Genomic DNA, 23,322 nt, shown 5'->3' with positions numbered 1-23,322 from the left:
AAGAAAGAAAGAAAAGTGGGGTTTGGGGTGGGGGGAGGATTTGCACACAACGGTCAATATTTCTAATACAAGTAATGGATGGACCTGTTTTAATAAGTGAAAGAGAACCTCAGACCCTTCTTCCTCACCCCTGAATTAATAAAAATTTTACTACAATGTAAGTTTTGAAAAAACTTAATACTAGGTATACATTCCTTAATGCTTACGGCTCTTATACATCAACAGAACAAACATTTACAAATACGTTCTTGTTTTGATGCAGCTAATCCCCAATGTCTTTGTTATTTTGGTATCTAAAATCCTAATGAGCATGCCCACTTAAAGAATTATTACATGACACAAATAGGGGTTACGACACTTTCAGAGTTTTGTCTCTGGGTCAAGATACTCACACTGTATAGTTAAGTGAGCAAAGTAATAAGTGAGCAATAAGTGAGCAATCAAAGTAAAATCATAAAACTTTTAGAATTCTTAGAGCTATTCCAGCAACTTCCAACAATGTTCCTGTGACCCCTTGTTTGAGAAACACTGGGGAGAAGAACAAGACTGTGGAAGTGAAAGATAGTGTTATAAACCTGAGCAGGTTAGATCTTTATTAACTTTACTTCCTTCTTTCTTCTATAATGCTTCTGTAATACTTTATTATACCGTGAGTACAATAAAATGCATATACTTTGCATACATAATGCTAGTATATCTTATGGTATAATAAAGATCTGCAAAGCCAATATTCTCGATGCTTTAAATAACATTTACTGGGCCATTTGCAAGGTACACAGAGGTCACTGAGATCATAGCTCTGCCATCAACAATCAAAATAGAGCAATGTGTCAACAGAGCTCCTTTCTTTAGATGTCTGCTGAAGTATTTGCTTTTTGTAAAGTAAAGGAGTAAAAAAGTTAGGAAAAAAAGAATTGGCAGCTGGGGGGGCCAAACGGTTAGAGGAAAAAGTGTGAAACAAGCAATGAGCAATGCCTGTGGCCAAAAAAAAGACAACCTCTTCAATTCCTTCAATGTACTGCTTAACACATGCTTACAAACCCTTTGAGTTCTGATCTATGATTTCTCCTCATTTAACATTTTCCATCCAACTCTAAGTGGCCTGTTGGATCAAGGAGGAGACTGTAGGTGCAGGATAATGTAATGTTTATCCTCGGGTCGGCTCACTACTGTCCTCAGGACTGGCTTACTTACACTGATTGGAGAAGAAGGTCAGACTTTAAAGAGCCCCTGAGTCAGTGTCAGACCCTTGCCCGATAACACTGTAATTTCCCGGATTTGGGACGGCAGGTACACGTTCCTAGGAGTTACCTTCTGTGATCTGCTGCCACCAGCTGTTGGTTGGGAGGTCTCAGCATGATTTTCTTTGTTGAGACTTAGTGGGGATGGTGCTAACTTTTGTGCAGCCAGGCGGGGGCTGGTCCGAGTCGGCATGGTTGTTCTCCGCAGGACATACGGGCTTGCCTTTCCCGTTGGGATATCAGCAAACCCTAAGGGCAAAAAAGGCTGGCTGTCAACGTTGCTAGGTCCAACTGAATCTACAATGGAAACAATCGGTATCAGGTGAAGTTCTCACCAATATAAGAGTAACTCCAGAAACACTTTCTGCCGGCCACAGCAGACAAGAGATTGACTTCACAGTTGCTAAATCAAACAAGTAACTAGTGGGTTTTCTCTTACCAGACACACAAGAAAACACAATGGAAAAGGGAAAATAACATTAAACAGAATTTTTTTCCCCCTGCTTCTTCTTCTTCTAATTAGATGTCTTAACTCTCATTTTTCTAAGATCTGAAGAACATACCAGCAAGCCTTCCCATAAAATCTGGATTGGAGATAAAAAGGGAGGATCAAATAGAAAGGGGGTGGGAAGCCAGCTCTTGTTTAAAACAAGAAAAGGTAAAATGGTAACAGCCCCGGCAACTCAGGCAGAGACTAGGTGGGAGGAGACAGCCGACCCCATAAAAGAGGGATTTCACCGTCTGCTCACACAGTCTCCCTCCACAGTGCGAGTGGACATGACTGGAGGTACGTAAGAGGAGAAAGTCAATCCCAATGACACTAATGGTTGGCATGTCACACACACTCCAGAGCCGTGCTGATGGCTAACTTAAGCAGCATTTGGTTTTGCGTTTAACCCTTTAATTATAAATAAAAAGCAGTAATGAGAAAGAGATAGCTACTTTGGCGCCAGACTTCCTAAGGGCCAGTTACTCAGAACAGTGCTCCTCAAATCATCTACGGCAAAGACTCAGTGTTGATATTTCTTTGAGGGAAAGGGGTGGGGGGTGATTTCCAACCTGCTGTGGAATGATAACTTCTGCATAACACAAGAATGAACCAACAGAAAACTCACGATGTGTTTGCATGTTGCAACGAGGTCAAATTGCTATGAAAATTTCTCAATTCTTACTCTTGATTTCTGAACATGACTTTTTTTGGTCACAGACCAGTAATAAACTGTGCCTAGACTGGCCCCAGTCCCTGGGACACAGTTTAAGGATCACTGGGTTTAAATTAAGAAAATAAAAAGCAGTTTAGTGGCTCCAACCAAGGGGGCCCATCCCCCAGCTCACCTCCTACCCGGGTGAGATGTAGACTAAAGGTGAAAAAGCTTGAAGAATGTCCTCAGTTTGGGGATTTTTCAGCAGAGAAACATCAAATTCCAAACAGGTTTTGAGTAGTCATTTTAGAAATCTCCTAGCACATTTTGTGTTGTAACGTGAGTCATTAGATCCTAGCCCTTTTCTCCTGCAGAAAGGAAAGTATACCGTACCAACTTCAAGGTGGACTGTTGTTTCTGAAAACCATTTAGTATTGCTGCACAATAATCTAAAACGTAAATGCTCCTGTCTTTTTGTATGTGGATTTTTATAGGGCATTTCAAAAGAACACAAATGATTTTGCTTTTAAATGCCTACCTTTCTTTACAACTTCTGGAAGTCCTTCTGGCTCAAACTCAGTGTCTCTGGCATCCTCTGCGGGGTGAATACCACTTTTGACTGCTTTCCTACTCTTCTTAGAAAATGTCTCCGGGGTAGAAGGCGCTGTGCCTCCACCATCTTCCCGAATCCCAGTGGACCTTTGCCTTTTGCCTGAAGCTTTACTTTGGCTGGATGACAACTTCTTTTCAGTAGCAGAAGGGGCTGGAGAGGCTTCTGGAACAACTGAATTTAGCAAAGGAGAATGCTGGAGATTAAGTTTAGACTGTGAACTCAGACGTGCAACTTGTGTCTCCAGCATCTCTTTGGCTTTCTCTAACTTCTCGTGGCTTATGAGCAGGGAACAGTACTTATCCAGATATTCATCGGCCTCCTTGTTTTTTTCTTCAAGAGTTTCTTTCAGTTCTTTTATCTCAGCCATTAAATCCTCTACATTAGAATCCACAACAGTACCTGTCAAAAATAAAGTGACACACCGCACGTCACTTGACGCTTCTCTAATCAACACTGGGCATCATAAAGCAGATAAGCTCAAGTTTGTTCTTTGATTTTCGCTTAAGAGAAGTGGGGGAGATATACCTGTATGTGTTCTTATAGACCAAACAAGTCTTGTTTGGGAGGGATCATATCAAGGTAGATATTCTAGACTGCATGACTTTGACTAAGATAGCTTAAAGAAAAACCATCAAAATCTCAAACTCGTATTCCAGCCACCCCGTCAACACTTCCTTGCAGTCCATATGAGATCAGATGAATTAATTGATCTCATTCCCAATTTTCCCCTGCCCATTCTTTTCCAGCATAAGTGAATGAACAATAAAAGTTGGTAAAGAATATGAAGCCTGGTGGAAGAGTTTTGGGCAACAGAAGAGGGTTAGTGACAAGACGAGTCAAAAACAGCTCTGAAAACCATTTTTAAGCAATGGAGGATCTGATGGACAAGTGCTTGGGGGATGCTTCAAAGGTGGGAGTCCTGGTCAACTTGTAGCTGGGCCTGGTTGGCACCAAATCCATTGGAAAAATTCCCTGAATCCACAATACACTCCAAATGCTCTTCTCAGCAGGGAAGATCACTGACCCCCCATGTGAAGCTGTGGTCGAGAAGGTCCCTCATACTATACTTGCAATCATCTTTCCACACAGTGAAAGCATTCTACTCCGAAGACACAAGTGGAAAAAACTGACAATGACAGTTGCCATTTCTTTTTTTACTTCCACACCCAAACATATAGCCCCTAAGCCTTCCATTTAATTGACCCACGAGGATGGGCCAAGGACAACCAGAATCAGCTGCTGATAAACCACCAATGCCAGCTCAGAATGTCGATCTGCCTTTGACGTAGGGCTTGCATAAATGGACATCCACATGCAAACTCTTCTAGGAACAGCTTATTAGCAAAAAGTGCTGCCAGTTTTTCGTATGTTTTGTAGAACAGAAGATACAATAATTCTATTTCAAAATGCAGACTTCATTCTGAATCCTATTAATCCCATGACCCTAAACTGAGCACAAAACGTAGAAACTGGAAAATGGATAACTGCTGGAAATCGATACGCAGTAACAGAACACCGCGCCGGCTGTGATGAGCATCGGGTGTTGTGCGCAACTAACGAATCGTTGAACGCTACATCAAAAACTAACGATGTACTGTACTATATGGCGGCTAACTGAACATAATGAAAATAAATAAATAAAACTGAAACAGAACAAAACAAAAAAACACGCACTGAAAACATTTCTGTGCCTACACACCATACGTGTATGGTTTCACTAGTGGAAAAGAGCTTTGGATCGTGGATGTGCCCAATCAATGGCTACCTGTCTTTTGTTTCTCTTGTGCAGCTTCCAGGTGAGACAGCTCTTTCTGCAACATCTCCTTCTCCTCTTCCAGCTGTTTACAGGATTTGATCAACAATTTTATTTTCCCCTGGGCACGTTCATTTTCCTTCTTCAACTGATTTGTATATTTTACGTTGTCTGCCTACGAAACAAAACCTTGAATTTAAAACCTTGAATTTCTTTGTATGAGCATTTCGGAAAATAATCATGAGATATAATTAAGAATCATATATTATAAATTTAAGAATTATGATGTTCAAAATATACCAATTCATCTTCTCTATTGGTTTCCTAGGTCTCCCCAGTAGACACTGTGGTTTTGTCACTTTCTGAGTATCGGCAAGCCTAAATCTTGGTTTCTGAGATAGTGTTCTATTAAGGAGCCCACCGTGTCTGGGTTTGTCCAATGGGAATCACACCTGGGGGGTTAGAATGGGAGATATGTGGGCATATTCTTGGTGGGTCAAAACTTCTTGATGATGGGGGTGCCTAGGTGGTGCACTCAGTTGAGCGGCTGACTCTTGGTTTCGGCTCAGGTCCTGATCTCCAGGTCATGAGATCGAGCCCTACGTTGAGCTCCCCGCTCAACACAGAGTCTGCTGGAGATTCTCTTTCCCCTCCCTCTGCCCCTCCCCTCTGCGTGTTCACTCTGTCTCTCTCAAATAAATAAATAAATCTAAAAAAAAAAAAAAAGCAAAACTTCTCAATGATAGAACTGTATTTCCATTTGTAGTCTATGCCATTGCACAATTTCAATACCCAAGATGGCATTTGTCTTGGTGACACCAAGTGAAGGCCCAATAATATTATGGCTCACAATACTTAAACTCTACAGTTGCTCAAATAGAAAACGAATAGAATGGTGGGAGAATGATAGCATCATACGCTTCTCAGGAGTACAAGTTCACGATTCCTTAACCATATCTGCAAATTCCAAACAAAAGCTCAGACAATGATTTAGAGGAAAAACCTGACCTGAACAGATACAGAGGTATTTATCTATAGTCTTTATTTATCCCACCTTGTGAAAATAGTCCTACAATTTGTTGCAGAAATATGAATTTGATTATGAAGTATTACCCCATACCTTGCAGGGATATTATGTAATATATGGCACATGAATTGTATTATGTAATATCTAAAAAATGCAGACTTCTAAAATAAGCTAGTTCTACGAGTTTCTGTAAGAGATCATGAACATACAAAGGTAGACCAAACTATTTAATAAAAGAAAAAGAACCTGAGCATCACATTCATGTTCCAAGTAGATTTCATTCTTTGTATATTATTTCATCTTGGAATAATATTAGCAGTTTTGCAAGAAATCTGCATTTTCAGGATTTTTATTTCTGATTCCAACCATAATTGGATTAGAGATCTACTTAATTCCATTTCAAAAGTGCTTATTAACTGGACCTCATTAAAATTATATGCACTCTGAATGGGCTCAACTGACAAGTCATTTTGTACACAGTATGTGTAAATATAGGCATTCCCCACAGAACTGTCAAAGATTAGACAAGCAGAAAGCATACCTGAAACTGAAATATTATATACCAATTTTACCTCAATTTTTTTAAAAGAGAGAAAGTGAGTAAATAAAAAAGTAGACCTGAAGCTCTTCTTTCTGTTATTAAACCTAACATGTTTCATTTTGTAGCAGCAGAACATTAGTGATTGTGAATGTTACCCTGACTTTTCTTAGTTTATATTTTATTGGTATACTTCCTTCACCTTGAGAATTATTTAAGAGCTACAGACATAAGAAGGTTACCCCTACTTTTCTGTTTCAATGTATTGGATATACGATTATCCTAATTTTTGCAATTTAAATCACCTTCAAGTAGACTTTTGCAGATATTTACCTCCCAGGTTTGTTATTATACATCCTGGATGGTATTCATCTTATGAAAAATATCTATAGGAATGAATCAAAAAGCCTCTCTTTCTAAGAAGTAGAATTCTGCAGCACCACCTATAATTGAACAATCCTAAGACTATGGTTCACCTCTTGTTTTTTTGGAAAGGAGAAAGTTTTATGATCCTTGCGTGCAGAGGAAGAGGAGAACGTACAGATGTGTGCACGACCAAGCGCTCTGGTCTACCTTGATCTCCCCATGAGCCACGGGAAAAGTGGGTTTGGTGATGGTAGTGAACTCGGGAGACCAATCAAGCAAGACCTTGGAATTACCCATGAAATTATTATCTACAGCTGGAGAGGCCTGTTCTAATCTGCTATCACCTCGATCTTCATATGAATCTAGAGAAAGTCTTTTACCATCCTCTAATTTGAGAGGATTCATGAGCAATGCATAAAGTTTATTCAAGCCGTGAGATTGCAGATCATCCACTGATTTTTAAAAAATAACTCAGCAGAGAACTGATGCTTTTATTTTTGACTACAAAAACAAAAAATGTCATAACAATTGAAATGGAAGCATTAATTCCATGCGATGAAAACCACCATTACCTGTATGAATCATTCTAAGTCATGAAGCAATAAAAAAGGAACATACCTTGGTTTTCTTCAATTCTTCTAAAATCTGAGTGGTAGCTTTCAAAGAATTATTGAGTTCTTCTTTACTGGACTTTAAGAGATCTACCTCTGCCTTCTGCAAGCTGAGACATTCTTCCTGAGAAGACAGTTTCTCTCGATATGTCTGGATTTCCATTTCGTACTAGGATGAAAAAATGTTACTTTAGTCAGGAGGCTCAGCTAAAAAAATTTAAAGGAAAACAAACAATAAAGAAAACTGCTGTCCCAAGGACCATTTCAAATAGTCTTTGGACCCTGCTATTAATCTATTCCAAGATGAAAGAAAATATTATTTCACATTGTAAAATAAGACCTGTGCGGTAACTGGGGAAGACAGTGCAGGTAATATGATGAGACCCTTTAGAAGACCGTATCACGCAATAGTGCAGAACATTGACCTTCTTGCAAAAAATGCCTCATTACCATGGTCAACTCACCACTCTCCGGCTCCTCCAGGAACCAAACCCCACGTTTTACCTGTTTGTTTGTATCCAGAAGCAGAGCCTGGTGTTTCTTTTCAGCTTCCTGCAGCTGTAGCTGATATTCAGCTCTTTCTTCTTGCACTTTCTCTTCCTTTTCCATCTGGTCCTTGTGTATATAATCCAAATTCTTCTTCAATTCACTATTTTCTAGCATGAGCTCCTTCAATTGACCCTAATGAGAAAAGTAAAAAAATCACGGGAAAATAATTAGGAACTTGGATATATAGCTTTAGGAAATACTGAGTACTAAAATGAAAAAAAGAAAACAAAAGAATTTACAGATAAGACAAAATCTGTATAGAAGAGTGCTGTAGCCCTTAGTGATGTACTCCCTTGAAATTGTGACTTCACCTCCGATGACAATTTCTTCTGCTCCAGCCCAACCACCCCCAAGGTCATATCCCCTGGGACCCCAGACTCTCTGAGAACCCAGCTTTAGCTGAACCACTCTGGACCATACCCTCTGAGGCTTTCCAGGCTCGTTCACTGAAGTGCTTGCGTTGCACTAATTCCTTGACGTCATCAGCAGCATCCCTACCACCCCCACCATCGCACTCAAGCCCCTCCAGACTTCCTTGACCAGCTTCGATTCCATGTTCTATCACTGTGAGCATTTCCTTCCAAATGCCCTCAGCTCTTCTGCCCCTCTCCCTTCACTGTGTGAGACAGGCAAGACTCCAGCTCCGGGGCCCGTGTTCTCCGTGCCTGATCCCCAACGACTGTTGCTACATGTCTCTATACATGAGCCTCCACTTCCTCATCTCCCCTGACTCACGCCCTCCAACCTGGCTTTAGACCCTCCAGTCATTTTTCTTATCATTTTCTGTCTCACAATGGCTTCCTTTCAATTTCTAAAAAAAAAAAAAAAAAAAAAAAAAAAAAAAAAAAAAAAAACCAAAAGAAAAACAAAACTAAGATTTTTCCAATATCAGAGATGTTGCCACACTACTGTCTAGACCTAGAAGCTTCCTTCCTCTGCACTGTTCCTCGCGCGGCTGACCCCTCACCCTGCAGGTGACATTCTCTGACCTCCCCACCTAAATTAGGTGGGCACACACCCCGGTTCCCAATTAGTCTGCAGTAAAGAATCTTGTTTGATTCATTTATGGCACTTGTGAGATTATGATTCTCTTCTATAGCTCCTATTTAATGATTTACTGTGTGTCTAGACTGTAAGGTCTCTGAGGGCAGAAACCACAGCACAGCACTATGGACTTGAGGCTAAACACCTCCCTTTTCCTTTTAGCAGAGCCTGTAAACCAGATTCCAGCCAGGATACTCCCAAGCTGCTCAGAACCAAAGGAAATTCCAGCATGTGCAGTACTCAAATATCATTTGTACAAACTCCTTCCATGCACCATTGCCAGAAAATTCCAGGAGTCAAGCGCTGAGATGAGATGCCAAACCTTTTTGATTTTCATTAGATTAAATACCACATTTAAAGTACGAATTTCCCCAACTCCTTAACACAGGCTCTTACCAATAGCATGTCAACTCTTGGTGATTGGGGTCACAATCACAACTCTGTCTCGTGACCCTTTGCTAAGTACTTCCCGGGGCTGAATGTGCATGAGGACGTTATTGGTATGCGAGTGTTCACGGTTTAACCGGGTCTGGCAAACAGGTTTCATTGCACCTGCAGCTTCTCGTGCATGGTAGCTGCTCCGGGGGCCCCGGTGTGAAGTTTCCGGAGGAGGGGAGGGCATGAATCAGCAACATGTGCTCTGCAAACAGCAGTGGGGAGGGCGGCCCAGATGCTACAGATCTGCCACAGGAACCCTGCCCTAAAATAACATCCCGAGACTGTTCCAACTTCACATCTCTCTGTGACTTCCCGTGACTTTGCGGTTCTCAGCAAGATCGGGGCATCTGTCTCTGGCAACGTTCTGGCTCCTCATCCGAGGCAGGCTAGAAAAGCCGATAAACCTGGGGAAAGCTGCATGAAATCTATTTCTGATGCGAGTTAAAGTAGTACCAGGCTCGCCTTCTATGAAAAAAAATTGGGGCTCCATGACAGGAATTTTCACGGGTGCCAAAGCCACTTGGGCCTCCTTCTGGGCTCCCTGACAGGGCTGGAGGGTGAAGAGGAGTGCAAGTCTCATCAAGACCCAAGTGCGGGGCTATTTTAAAAGCTAAAAAGTCTGGTACCTTCCAGGTCTTACGAAAACAAACAGGGAGAGGGTGCAATATCGGAGTGTCATGAGTGTGTCACAGAGAAACTTACCTTGCTGCTCTTTATTTCCTGCGACATTATATTTAATTCTTCGGTTAGCCGATTTTTCTCCCCGAAATATTCTTCTTTCAGCTCGGTTGTTTTCTGCGCCATCTCGCGCATTTCCCTCTGCAGCTCAGTTTCCTTCCCAGTCATTGCATTTACCTGAAATTTCATCTTTCGTTAGGATCTGCTTTGGGTTACCTGTTTTACGCAAATTAATCACTCAGATACAACACACTCGTAACATTTCCTTTCACCTTCAGTAATAAAATGGAACCAGGCTAATCCTCCCTTTACTAATCCACTCAACTACTACCCTCAAAACCTACTGGCAAGCTTACCTTTTCTTCTCAGCCAAGGTTTAATAAAAGACGGCAATAAGGAAAGCAATGACAAGGAAAGATAATATTACAAAGTCTTAAAATCCTTCATAAAGGTATTAATTTGTATTAAACATAAACATTAGAGACCATTGTATGAGGTAGCATCTTATATTTTTATCAGTTCTGGGATCTCTACTAATCCCTTGATGCCATACTAATCTGCAAGAAACATGCCTAGGATTAGTTAAAACCAATTAAAGTCCTATCATTGGCATTTGCCCCTGATGTTGAAAGAGCCTGGCAGAATTTGCCAGATGATCTCTATCATAACTGCCATCTTTTGCAAGCTGTGTCAATACTTGAAATTCCTGGAAAATATTATAGTTATGATTGATCCCGTTTTCTGGACACTCCTTTTTCCTTTTAATATTTGCCCAGTAAAAAGTGAATTTGAAGCAATCATTTTCCTAGATCAGTATGTAAGCCTAGAGGGCAAAAACTTAATTTTTCATTACTAATTGAGCCCCATGATGGCAGATTTTCCCCTTTAGCCACCAGCTAACAAAACAAGAGGTTGCCCAAAGAGAAGGTGTAAGAGGGGCTGAAAGCGTAAAATCCCCAAGACATACCCTGGGTAGCACAAGGGTTCTGTTGGTTACTGTTACCTTTGATAGTACTTTCTCCTGAAGGCAAAAAGGCAGGGCAGGGGTAATTGGGCTCCCTCCTGACCCTCACTAGTAACTGTTCTAGTCTCCTTGGCAGTAGTTCCCAGCTGGGTATTGGGAAGCTATGACTCTAATGTACTGTAAGAAAGAGTACTATAATGAGAACCAGGAACTATGCCTAACCCAAAGCTTCTCCCGTGTCCAGGTGCCACGTTGAAAACCTGGCCTAATCCATAGAAGTGTCCCATGTAAATGTGTGCCAAACCAGAGTCACTACCGCTCGAGCCAACTCAACGTCCCAGAAGTTCAACGCCCCGCAAACTTAAAACCTCTACAGAGTTTGTTCCGATACTGCCAACACTGTCCAGAAGGAAATCTAATCCACACAGTGGTTTCCCTCCCTCGTGACTACATATTCAAATGTAGATAGGTTAAGCCACTTACTTTTTCAACAAAGGACACGTTTTCCATTTTTGTCAATTCGAGCTCTTTCTCCAGATCCCTGTGGGAATCCTGCAGTGCTTCTAAGGTGTCTTGCAAAGTGTCATTTTTGGATTGCAGCACTCGGATCTTCTCCTCCAATTCTACCATCAGATTTTCCAGTTCCACTTTTTGCTTCTTCCAAAGCTGCTGTTCTCCTTCCACCTGGGACAGTTTAGAGGCGAGCTGCTCTCGGTCTTGAACTTGGTTTTTCAGTATGCTGATTTCTTCGTCCTTCTTCTCTAACTTCTGTTTGCCATCTTCTACTTGCTGAAGGAGGCCATTCGCAGAAGACTGCACATTAAGGTAGTTATTCTTGACCTCGTCAAGGCCTTGGAGCAACTGAGCCTTCTCATATCCAAGAGCATCTACTTGACTGCGTAGACTCTGTGCCTGGGCCTTCCAGGTGTCTTGGTCATGACACAAGGCCGCCACTTTCTCATTTAGCTCCTTTAATTGGGTTTGAAGCGTCTCCACTGCAATTTTAGATTCTTCTTTCATCTGTACCTTTTCTTGCTCTTTTTCTTGCAATAGATTTTCAAAGGAAGAATTTAATATTTCTAATTCAGATACCCGTCCTTGCTCCTTCTGTAATTCTTTTATCACATTTTCTTTTTCTGACCTTATATGGACAAGATCTAATTCCAAATCTCTCAGGGTTTGGGCCATCTCCTCTATTTTTGCTTTTAGAGTCCCCACCTCTGCTTTGGAATTCTCAGCCTCAAGAATCACACGCTCTTGGTTTTCCCTTGATCTCTCTAGTTCTCTTTCAAGGTTCTCTACTCTATCCTTAAGCAGGTCAACGTGATGCTCACTTTCTGTCAGTTTTCCTAAGACCTGGAGCTGTTCCTTTTCATCAGCTTCTAGGCGGGCTTTCAGCTTTTCAATGCTGTTCCTCAGCTGATGTATTTCCTGCACTGAGGGGTCCAGACTCTGTTCTTCGACCTTCTGGATTTCTTGGTCATGACACAAGGCTATCACTTCTTCATTGAGCTCTTTCAATTGTGTTTGAAGCATTTCCAATGCAGCTTTGGATTCTTCTCTCATCTCAATTTTTTCTTGTTCCTCTTCTTCTAACCGACCTTTCAATGAAGAGAGTAGTGTGTCTAATTCAGACACCTGACCTTGTTTTTCTTGTAGTTGTTTTACCAGATTTTCTTTTTCGAACCTTATCGTGCCAAGGTCTAATTCCAGATCTCTCAGGCTTTTGGTCATCAATTCCATCTGTGTTTTTAGGGCCTCCACCTCAGCTTTGGAACTCTCAGCATCGAGAATCACCAGCTCTTGGTTTTCCTCCGACATCTGCAGTTCTCTTTCAAGGTTCTCGACTTTATCCTGAAGAGAATCAGCCTTACGCTCGCTCGCTCTCAGTTTCTCTAGGACATGGAGCTGCTTCTTGTCATCAGCTTCGATGCGGACCCTCAGCTTCTCAATGCCTTGTCTTAGCTGGTACACTTCCTCCTGCGTTGAGCTCAGCCTCACGGCAACCTCACCCTTCTCCAGCAGTGCACCCTCCAAGGCCTTGGTGACGGTCAGCTTCTCATGTTCTGATTCATGCAGTCTGGTCTGCAGGCTTTCAGATTCCCTTGCAAGTGACTCCTTCTCTCGACTCAGTTGTTCGATTTGGATTTCCAACTCACTTTTTACCAAAGACAGGGCCTGTGAGTCCTTTTCCACATTCTGCAGCTGCTCCTGGAGATGAGTGTTCTCTTCCAACAGCTTGGTGACATCGGAGGACAACGTCTCAATGAGCTGTGTTTGGTCCCTTACCTCAGCTCCAGCCACATCAATGTGACCTTCACCTTGATGAGATTCGAGCTCTCGGATTTTCTGCTTCATCTTTTCAGACATCAGATCCAGTTCTTTATTTTCTTTTGACAAAGTATCTAATTCTCCATGAAGCCGGTTTCTCTCACTGGTGACCACAGAGAGTTCTTCTTCAAGGCGGATTATAACGTTCTGCTGATTTTCATTGTCTTTTTCTAAATATAGCTTCTCTGTCTGAACTGTCTCTAAGTCAGCTTCCAAAGAGAGGGCGTGATGCTCAATGCTACCTTTTTCAGACTGGATCCTCTTTAGCTCATTTTCCACATCAAGAAATCGCTCTCTCCAGTTGTCGTTCACCTTGGCCACACTATCTTCAATAATTGCATGTGACAATTTATCTGCGCATATTTCTAAACTAGAATTGAGGCCTTCCAAACTTTCTGTTCTCTGGTGTAACTTCTGCTTGTCACAAGAAAAGGATTCCAATCTTTCACTTAGGTTTGATTTTTCTTTCTTGAGTTCCTCAACCATTTTTTCTAATTCTATACATGCTTCCATCTTGGCGGTTATTTGTGCTTTCTGTACATGGAGTTTTGAGTCTAACTCTTTTATTTCATTTAGTAAGCTTTCAACTTTTTTGTCACGTTCCTCTATGATGTGAAGTAACCTCAAATGCTCATTTGATGACTCTTTTACGGGCAGTTGAAGATTCTGAATGGTGACCTGGGTCTCCAGAAAATCCATAGGTACCAGAGCATTAGGACCAGAAAAGGACAAGTCAGAAATGCGTTCTAAACAGCCCTCGGTTTTGTCTTCTGCTGGGGTTTCTAGGGACTGTTCCCTAGACCATTCTTCTGTGAATCTGACTGGACTGGTCTTGGTTACTTTTTCCATCTCCAGATTGAGGTCCTGCTGAACACCTTCTTCACAGATCTGATGAATGTCATGTTTTGGTGTTCTCTCTTTAGTTTCCAAAGTATGTTCTTCTGATTCTTTCACATCACAGCTATTGTTTCCAACCTGAAGAGCCTGTAGTTGTAATATAAAATGAGAATTCATTTTATTTTTCAAGAGGAATCAAAATAGAATAAATTGGCTTAATTATTACTTTATAGAAACTGGCTTCTTGCTTCTGCTAAACACATCTCTTCAAATGATATATTTCCCACCTCGTTCTTCTCTCTCCATCCAAATATCCAATGCAATTAAACAAACATTGAGTAAGTATTCTCCACAGGCAAGACACTGGGTAAGGTATTTATCACAAAGACAAACCCTTCAGGTCAGTTATTTGATCATCTAAATTATAACATACTTAACTTTCATAATTTTTTCTTGCTAGAGATATTCTTGATAGCCTACATATAAAATTTCTTTTCGTGATTATCAAGTAAGAGGCTAACAAATTCCATATAAAATGTTCAGCTTCCATCTTCGGCATTTACGATATTCTTCACTGAGAAAAGTTCATGACCAGATCATGACCAGATCCCCACCCCCAAGGACTTAATCACAGAGCCAGCACTCTCCATATTCTTGGATAAATTACATGGACCTCACCTTCTTCTCATCTATGAAATGGGGATCTACTGTTGTGACCACTATGACCGTCATGTCACCACCTGCCCTCCCTACCTTACTGAGGCAGACAGAGGGAAGCAAGTGAGACTCGCTGACGGTACAGCATTATTAGTTTAGCTGGTAGACTAGAAAGGGCAAAGTTACGACTAAACAAGTTCATATTCCATAAAGAAAGAGATGTCTCTTTAAATGACTGATAAATCATAGATTTGTATCAGAGCAAGCTGATAAGAAAATTATTCAGTAATATGTAATAAACTCCTGCATTTAGTTTCATGACTTTAACTCTGTAATATTAAAATAGTCTGAAAAGGGCAAGAAAACTTAATATTCGTATCATATTGCCATCCATAAACTCTAATTTAATATTTAACTGTGGTTTATTAACTCACAAAGAGTGAAAACATACACATCCTGAAGATGACTTTGACTCCATAATATAATTTTCCCCAGGAGACTTTAAAATATATCTTTAGTAATTTCCCATATAGTAATGTTTGAGTGGAATCATTATAGAAATTTACATCCCCCTGGTCCCAATCAGGCTTACTTTGTCCAAAGTTGTGCTTTGTTTAAACAAAACAAAACCTTTGGTATATTTTGTTTTTATACCCTTGAACTCTAAAAATATTTTATGTTTGATTTAATATAGATTTCAATTCAACAAACATTTCTCGAGTACCTACTGGGCATGTAACTAGAGAAATAGCATGTAAATCCCAGGTACTTACTTCTTCTATGTCAGGGCCAAGCAAAGACCGAGAACTCAAATCCAGACCTTGTAGCTGGAGTCGTGCTACTTCGAGCTCAAATGACAGGTGTTCAGTCTGCTTCTTTTCTGCTGCCAACTTGGACTCCATCTCCATGGTCACGCTTGTCAGCTTCTGTTGCCACTGTTCATTTTCTGACAAATACTGCTTCCTGAGACAGTCGAGCTCTTCCCTTTCAGAACTTAATAATTGCTCGAGCTCTTTAATTTCCTTATTTTTCATAATCTCCTGACTTTCAATTTTGTCTTCTAGCTTTTTGAGGGATTCCAGGTACATCTGACAGAGGGTCTCAAGTTCTTCAACGCTCCTTGCTGGGGCAGACAGAATTTCTTTCCTGGTCAGATTCTTCTCTTCCCCTGGACTGCAGCAAGATCCTTCCTCTATATTAGACTGGTTTGCTGAAATAGTCCCTTCTAAATTGTTCAAAAGTGATGTTTCTCCTGTCTGGTCTAAAAGGTCTTTGCAAAAAGAGGATTCCCCCAAACGTGTAAGGCTAGGGCTGTCTGTCACACAAGAGAATGATAATGACAGAAAATGCCCTTCCTCGGGTCCCAGCATCTCCTCCTTTACTAAGTCACCTTGGAAGTTTCTCAGACTTGTTGACAAGATCGAATTTTCAGCCTTTAATGTGTCCACATAAGACTGTAGCTCTGACATCTTCGAGCTCACTTGACGGTGCTGATCATATAAAACTTTGTGTTCGCTTTGTAAAGACGAGAATTTCTCCTGTAATTCAGCGAAGTGCATTTGGACTTCTTTGTTGGACAATGTCAAGTGCTCATAACAATTACTGTCATCCAAAGGATTGAAGGACGCACGTTTCTGCTCATTTTGTCGTTCATCAGATTCACCTTCCACCATGTCTTTCACCAACTCACCTTGGAGAAGGTCATTTTCGTCATTTGGTATTTTAACTTCATTTACTAGTTTCTCCATCTCCTCTGCCATTTTACTAGTTGTTGTGATGCATTCTGATCTTGAATCATTCAGCTCAGACATTAGCTCAAGCTTTTCGACCTGCAGCATCTCACACATCTTCTCTAGCTCACTCAGCTTGCTCATTGCTGTTTGTAGAGAGCACTGCAGAAGCACATTGTCATTTTGACTTGCTGACAGCTCATGAAGCACTGAAATATACTTTTCTTCTGTACCTATGTCACAGTCTTTAGGGCCACTAAGTTCTTGTGACTGAGCGTCTCGTTGCAAATTTCCAGTTTCCAGTTCTATTCCAATTGTCTGTAGTTCGTGCTGTAGGCGTTCCTTATCCTTCTCACTTTCCTGAAGTTTCAATTCCCTATTTCTCCTCATTGCTTCTAATTGCATCAGCTGTGCATTATAACAGTCTAGAGAAGGATCTTTAACTTCAAGATCCATCGGAAGTTGAACATGACATTTATTTATCTCACTCTCTCCTTCTACAGAGTCGCTAATTGCTTCTGATTCTAGAATTTGATGCTCTTGTTTCGTCTCCATTAACATCATCAGGTGCTCATTCTCTTGCATTAAGGCATTAAGTTCCTTTTGCATCTTACTGTGTTCTTCCTTTAAGGTCATGATTTCTTGCTTTAAGCCATCCGCCTCGCTCTTGGAATTGTTTTGGATATCCGCAATCTCCGATCTCAGATCTTGCTGCACTGCCCCCAACTCCAGTACTAGATTCTGGTTTGTTTCTTCAGCTAACGCTAATTTTGTTACAAACACTTCCTGTTCCCTTGCAAATGTTTCCTTTAGATGGTCCAGTTCCTTTTGTCTATTTTCACAAGCACTAGTGCACTCATTTAGCAAGCATTCTAACTGAGAGTTCTTTTCTTGAGCTGCTTGATATTTTTCACTAAGATCCTCAAATGCACGTCCTGTTTCTTCACATCTTTGTTGTAAAATAAGTCTTTCTTGCTTATACTGATTGGATAACTCTGAAATGCTTTTATCTCTTTCATCTATACAGTTTGAGAAACTCTCACTTTTTTGGAGTAAGTTAATCTTCTCTTGATTTAAGGTTGCATTAATTTCCTTGAGAGTCTCATTCTCTTGGGTCAGATCTTCAATTTCCTTTCTGTTTAAGGAAATAGTGGAACTCATTTCCTTTTTCTCCGAGCTCAAGGTTTCAGACAATAGTTGTAGTGCCTTTAGAGATTCTTGAAGTAAATGGTTACTCTTTTTTAATTCTTGAATCTCTGCTTGCTCAGTTTCTAATTTTTCATTCAAAAGTTGGATCTCTCTTTCCTTGTTCTCCAGGGCAACTAAAGTTTCAGCAAAAGCATTCTGATGAACAGAAGTGTCTTCTTGTAACTTACTAATGCGTTGACTTGTTTCAGCCACAAAACTTTGATGCATCTGCTCTGCTTTAATGAGATTTTCTTCTATTTCTCCTCTGATTTGCACCAACTCTTCACACTGCTTTTGTAGATCTGAGTTCATCTGCTTTTGAGACTCTAATGAAAACTCGAGAGACAAGACTCGATTTTGTAAGATGGCTGAACTTTTTGGACTTGGGAGTGCTTCTAGATGGCATTTGCTCCTCTCTGAAGGCGTGCTTCCTTGTTCTCCAATTATATTTACAAAGGAATTATTCATTGCAGACTGCTGTTCAAAAGCCAAAAGACTTCTGTGATGAGCCTCATTTGTCACAAGAGAAGAGTCTTTGGATTTTAGCAGATCCCCGAGGCTCTCGTATTCAGCCTGCAAGTCTTGGTAACGCTGGTCTTTGTCTATGACTTCACTCGACAGTAACTGCAGCTTGTGTTCGAGATCTTCCACTTGCCCAGTAAGCTCAGAAATCTTCAGGCACATATTCTCTGTTTCCTTCTTGTGTTTCTGGTCCGAGAACTCGGCTTTCTGTTGCAGGTCTGCGTAAGCTTGTTTCTGTGTCTCTACCTCCACGGTCTTGCTGTCTATCATGTTGTGAAGGTTTCGGATCTCAACATGGAGATTTTCACTTTCCATCTCCAGTGTTCTTACTTTCTCATTGTATTCGTGACTTTTTATTTGTTGTGTCTTGAGACAAGTTTCCAAGTGATTAATTTTACTCTGCAAGCTTCCCTTTTCTGATTCCAGCTGACTTAAAAGTTGTTCGTTTTCACTTTTCCAACGAGCAAACAGAGTCTTCTCTTCTTTCAATTCTTCATATTCTTTCTTTTTTAACTCCAAGGCAATCAGTAAAGCTTCGGACTCTTTCTCCATTTTGCTTAACTTATCGTTCAGTTGTTCAATGTGATGCTCCCTTTTCTTCAAAAGGTCTTGAGAGCAATCTCGCTGCTTTTCCAGATCAACCAAGGCAAGCTTCAGTTTGTCTAAAGTCAAGGAATTCTCTTGCTGATTGACTTTTTCTTGAAGATCTCTTAACATGGTTTCCTGAGAGGCATTCTTAGCTATTAAAAAAAAAAAAATCGGTTGTCATGTTTTTAATAAATATTTATTCTGCAAGAATTCTAAACTCTTTTAAAAAAAATCCAAACAAACGAACAGCTTCTCAAGCCCTGTAACAATCAGAATTATTGCCTGGGTACCTCCTGGAAAGTAGATCACCTGATAATTATCTGAGCTTACAAACAGACAATGAGGAAATGGTCCTTATAAGGATAAGAGGGACCCCTGGGTGGCTCAGTGGGTTAAGCGTCTGCTATCGGCTCAGGTCATGGTCCCAGGGTCCTGGGATGGGGCCCCACATCAGGCTCCCTGCTCAGCGGGGAGCCTGCTTTTGCCTCTGCCTGCTGCTCCCGTTTGTGTCGTGCTCACTCGCTCTGACAAATAAAATAAAATTAAAAAAAAAAAAAAAAAAAGGATGGCAAGACATTTCTTCATCTTCTTTCTAAACTTAATAAAGTGTTGCTGCATAAAAAAGCAAGAGGTTATTTTCCTAAGTACTTGAAACTTCTTTTCTTTTATATGTTCACAAATGTGTATTTTTCCCCTTCTGAAATACTTATTCAGAGAAAGAAACCTGTGAGAAGAGAGGCATTGAGGTGGAAATATTCTAGTTCACTATGGAGTAATTCTGATGCCCCAGGAAAGTGGGTAATTATTGCACCATGTTAGCCAAATATCCATAGGCTTGGACTTAAGTACAAAAGAGTAAATGATGCTGTGTATCAACAACCCCCAAGGCCTATAGGTACTGTTGAGGAACAATGTCTCCCACATCCCAGCCCCTCACCGTTGGTGTCTATGAATAGGACGATCAAATGGAAGATTTTCCAGACTCCACTGCTACTTTGTTTTCCCCCTAGGACCTCATAGCTACCCACGGGCCCCTCCTAGTTGGAAATACGACAGTGCTTTCATTCAGCAGTGATGGGAAGGCTCCATGTTCCTCAAATACGTTGGGGGAGTATAAGCGTTGAGAATCTCAGTAGAAAATGATAAAGCTAGCATGTATGATAAACTCACTTGTTACACTACAAGGAAAACAATTCCTAGTTTTATTTTATTTTATTTTTTTAAGATTTTATTTATGTATTTGAGAGAGACAGAGATAGCAAGGGAGAGCGCAAGAGGGGAGGAGAGGGAGAAGCAGACCCCTGCTGAGCAGGAAGCCTGATGTGGGGCTCGATCCCAGGACCCTGGGATCATGACCTGAGCAGAAGGCAGACACTTAACCAACTGAGCCACCCGGGAGCCCCCAATTCCTAGTTTTAACCTGTTAATCTCAGTCTACCTACTGAGAGTTGATGGCCCTTGTGCTTCTGTCTTCCCAAGCCATCATTCCACTTCGCTTGTGAGGAACTCACACGACGACACTGGTGACCAACACTGAAAAATGCCCTCGCCCTTCCTTTTCTTATAGTCTTCTTTCAAGAAAGCTGAAGACTGACATTTTTACCCCCTGCTGTGGAAGAATTGAAAGCCCTCTTAGAGAGATCAGAGTTTAAAAGAGAAAGGAGTCACAGAGAAGTGTGGTGCACATTCCACAAGGCAAGTTAAAAGAGGTCCTCAAGGTGCAAATACGCCAGCTGAGAAAATTAATGTACATAAAAGACATACAGTAAATACAGATACATGTGAAATGGTGGGCTCTTGTGCGTGCAGCATTATACGGTGTCTGTGCGGGAAGTGAGGAAATAAAATCACTCAGTCAAGTAAGTCATCGAAAGAACAATGGTCATTAAGGGCTGGGAAAACATGCATTTAATACAGGATTTTTCCATCATCTGGGAAATGATAACAAGCAAGGAGATGAGCTGTCTGGATAAAACGAACAAACACACTTGAGACACAAAGAATAACACTCTGGGGTGAGAGACAACACCAACAATTTACTATTGTATGGAGAATATTTACCCTTCTGGTTTCACAGGGACTCCGTGTGCTCCAATTAAAAAAAAAAAAATCTAACTATCACTCTGAAACTAAAAAGTGGAAGAGAGAAAGCTTTCACCACCTCAACGGCAGACATCTTTCTGGGAAGATATATAGAAAAATCAAAAAATGTTTCTAAGGCCATCCATCCTCCCTCATGGGATATCAGCTTAGAAAAATACCTCCAAACGCTCAGTTTACTTACCCCTCATTTCTTCTGCCACATTCTGGCTCTGGCTCAAACTCTGTTTGGCCTTCCTCAGCTCTTCCTCCAGGTGGCAGACTTCTCTGGCCCGCTGCTCAGACTGACCCTTAAGGAGGCTGTATTCCTTCTTCGCTTCCTAAAGCACACATTTAATTGGTTATAATCAAAAACACTCAAGCTAGTTATGACTTCTGCCTTATAAGGGTCCCTAATAGGACTATTTGTGTATCTCACTAGGGGAGGAATCTCACTTTCCCTTTGAGCACTTAATGAAGTTAGACATTCTTACTTCAATCAGATGGTTTTATGAATAGAACTCAAAACAAAAGCACAAACCCCAAAATGGACAATAATCTTTTCCCTTCAAGAAACACTTCTTTGAACTTTCTGGATGTCCCTATGCTTGTTAAAGAGTTAACTCATAGGAAAATCCTTTGTACAAGATCCTCAAAGAAACACGCTCCAAGCTTCCATCACACCTGAATGATCAAATTCATTTTTGCAAAGATCTGATGTGCTAATAAACCAAAATGCACATGACATGATTTTTTATTTTTCACTGTAAAACCATCTTAAGGCTTACTGTAATGAGGATATCCTTATGAGCATTAAGTTTTTATTAAGAAAATCTACAGTGTGCAAGATGCTGGGAAGGGTGTTATGAAAGATGCAAACATAAATAAGACTAGAGTCTTCTGCCCTCAGGGCAGGTCTCCGACTCCGGTGGGGCAGGACTTGATTCTAACCACCCAGATCAAACCAGGATGTGCTAAATACTAAAGAGAGGTGGAGTATGCTATGGAAAAACAGAGGACAGATACATGGAAGGAAGAAATCATTCTACATGGGGAAGCTGAGCTTTCACGGTGAAAACAGGTTCTTTGGGTACGTGATTAGGAGAAGTAGCCATACAAAAAAGTAGCAGAGACTCCTGTGTGTGTCCATTCTATGACTATGACTATTTTTGAATCTTAAAACCAAGCAAAGTTTATTTACATGCCAAATAAAAACAGTAATGCCGGAGCACCTGGGTGGCTCAGTCCGTTAAGCATCTACCTTCAGCTCAGGTCATGATCCCAGGGTCCTGGGATCGAGCCCTGTGTTGGGCTCCCTTCTCAGTGGGGGGTCTGCTTCTCCCTCTCCCTCCCTTGCTCGTGCTCACTCTCTCTCTTTCAAATAAATAAGTAAATAATCTAAAATAAAATAAAAACACTATTGCTTATCAACCACATAAGACTTGCCCAATAAATAAATCCGCTAATTATATTCCTCAGTCTGTTTTTCAACCTTCGATGACTGTATAGGTGATAAGTATCTCAGCCTATATTCTATGCCACTCTCTGGACCACCGGGGATTGGCATATATTGTTACAAACAGGCAGAACCAAGCTCCTCACATCCTCAGGGGGAAAACATTTCATAAGGCTACCATTTTTTTTAAAACTGCACTTCAAAAACACGCCCCCTGAGAAGAAGGGGAAATTTCTGAATCTTAAAGAAACAATTAAGACCCATCCTCCAAAACCCTACAGCCCCGTTAGAAAACAGATGGCCCTGGCAAAGCTGTGCTGGAAGGTTGCCTTCAATTATCAGTCTGGTTACTACCAGCAGATGGGTACCCATGCAGCAAAGCCAAATTCAAGAAGAGGGAGAATCTGCTAGTAGAACGTACTTGAAAACTTCCTGGCAGCTGCTGTGTTCGTGCATATATGTTCATTTCATCCTCAGAATAAGACAGAGCCTGTTGTAGTTACACTCCTCTGGCTCCTTTGTCCTAATCCTGCCTCCCTTCCGTGAGCTAAATGGACACTATCAATCAGGACTGACGGGCATCTCCGACTGATCTCAAGACTGAGAGGCAAACGTTCACCCCAGTCAGTGTTAAATTCTGCCAAGAGTGACCATCAAGGTGCACGGATGTTGCGGACTTGAACGAGCAACATTAAACTATAGAAACTATAATCGCTTGTCTGCTCTCCAGGCTCAGAGTAATCACCACTCAGATTAGATCACAGATGTGAAAGGAAAACTACCTTAAAGCACTTCAACAAGGGTAATGGAGCATTATTATTAGCATTTCTTCCCCAAATTTGACTGCAGCCAGATCTGCGTGATCTGGGCTAAGATTAGCGGAATGAGTTCAATGTAAAATTGTAACCAGTTTGTTTAACCACCTGTGTTGATTTCCCATTTTTATTGTGCAACCTATGACATATTTTCT

General features: G+C 41.0%; 1 protein-coding gene across 1 annotated transcript in view; it reads right to left on the bottom strand.

The window, feature by feature from the left end:
* The window catches only part of CENPF (centromere protein F), a 67,472-nt gene that overhangs the window by 7,968 nt on the left and 36,182 nt on the right, over positions 1-23,322 (bottom strand). Inside the window, exons 11-19 of the mRNA XM_045771995.2 lie at positions 21,102-21,237; positions 15,563-18,969; positions 11,448-14,279; positions 10,025-10,177; positions 7,796-7,972; positions 7,299-7,460; positions 4,762-4,924; positions 2,922-3,395; positions 1,312-1,490 (exon numbers count right to left, since the gene is read on the bottom strand). Coding sequence (XP_045627951.2) covers positions 1,312-1,490; positions 2,922-3,395; positions 4,762-4,924; positions 7,299-7,460; positions 7,796-7,972; positions 10,025-10,177; positions 11,448-14,279; positions 15,563-18,969; positions 21,102-21,237 — 7,683 coding nt within the window. The remainder of the gene's footprint in view (positions 1-1,311; positions 1,491-2,921; positions 3,396-4,761; positions 4,925-7,298; positions 7,461-7,795; positions 7,973-10,024; positions 10,178-11,447; positions 14,280-15,562; positions 18,970-21,101; positions 21,238-23,322) is intronic.

Source organism: Ursus americanus, chromosome 2 (assembly GCF_024610735.1).
Source record: "Ursus americanus isolate L20-20 chromosome 2, mUrsAme1.1.p, whole genome shotgun sequence".
In the NCBI taxonomy this organism is placed as follows: domain Eukaryota; kingdom Metazoa; phylum Chordata; class Mammalia; order Carnivora; family Ursidae; genus Ursus; species Ursus americanus.
The sequence above is the reverse complement of the archived record's forward strand: the minus strand, read 5'-3'. Positions and strand labels throughout refer to the sequence as shown.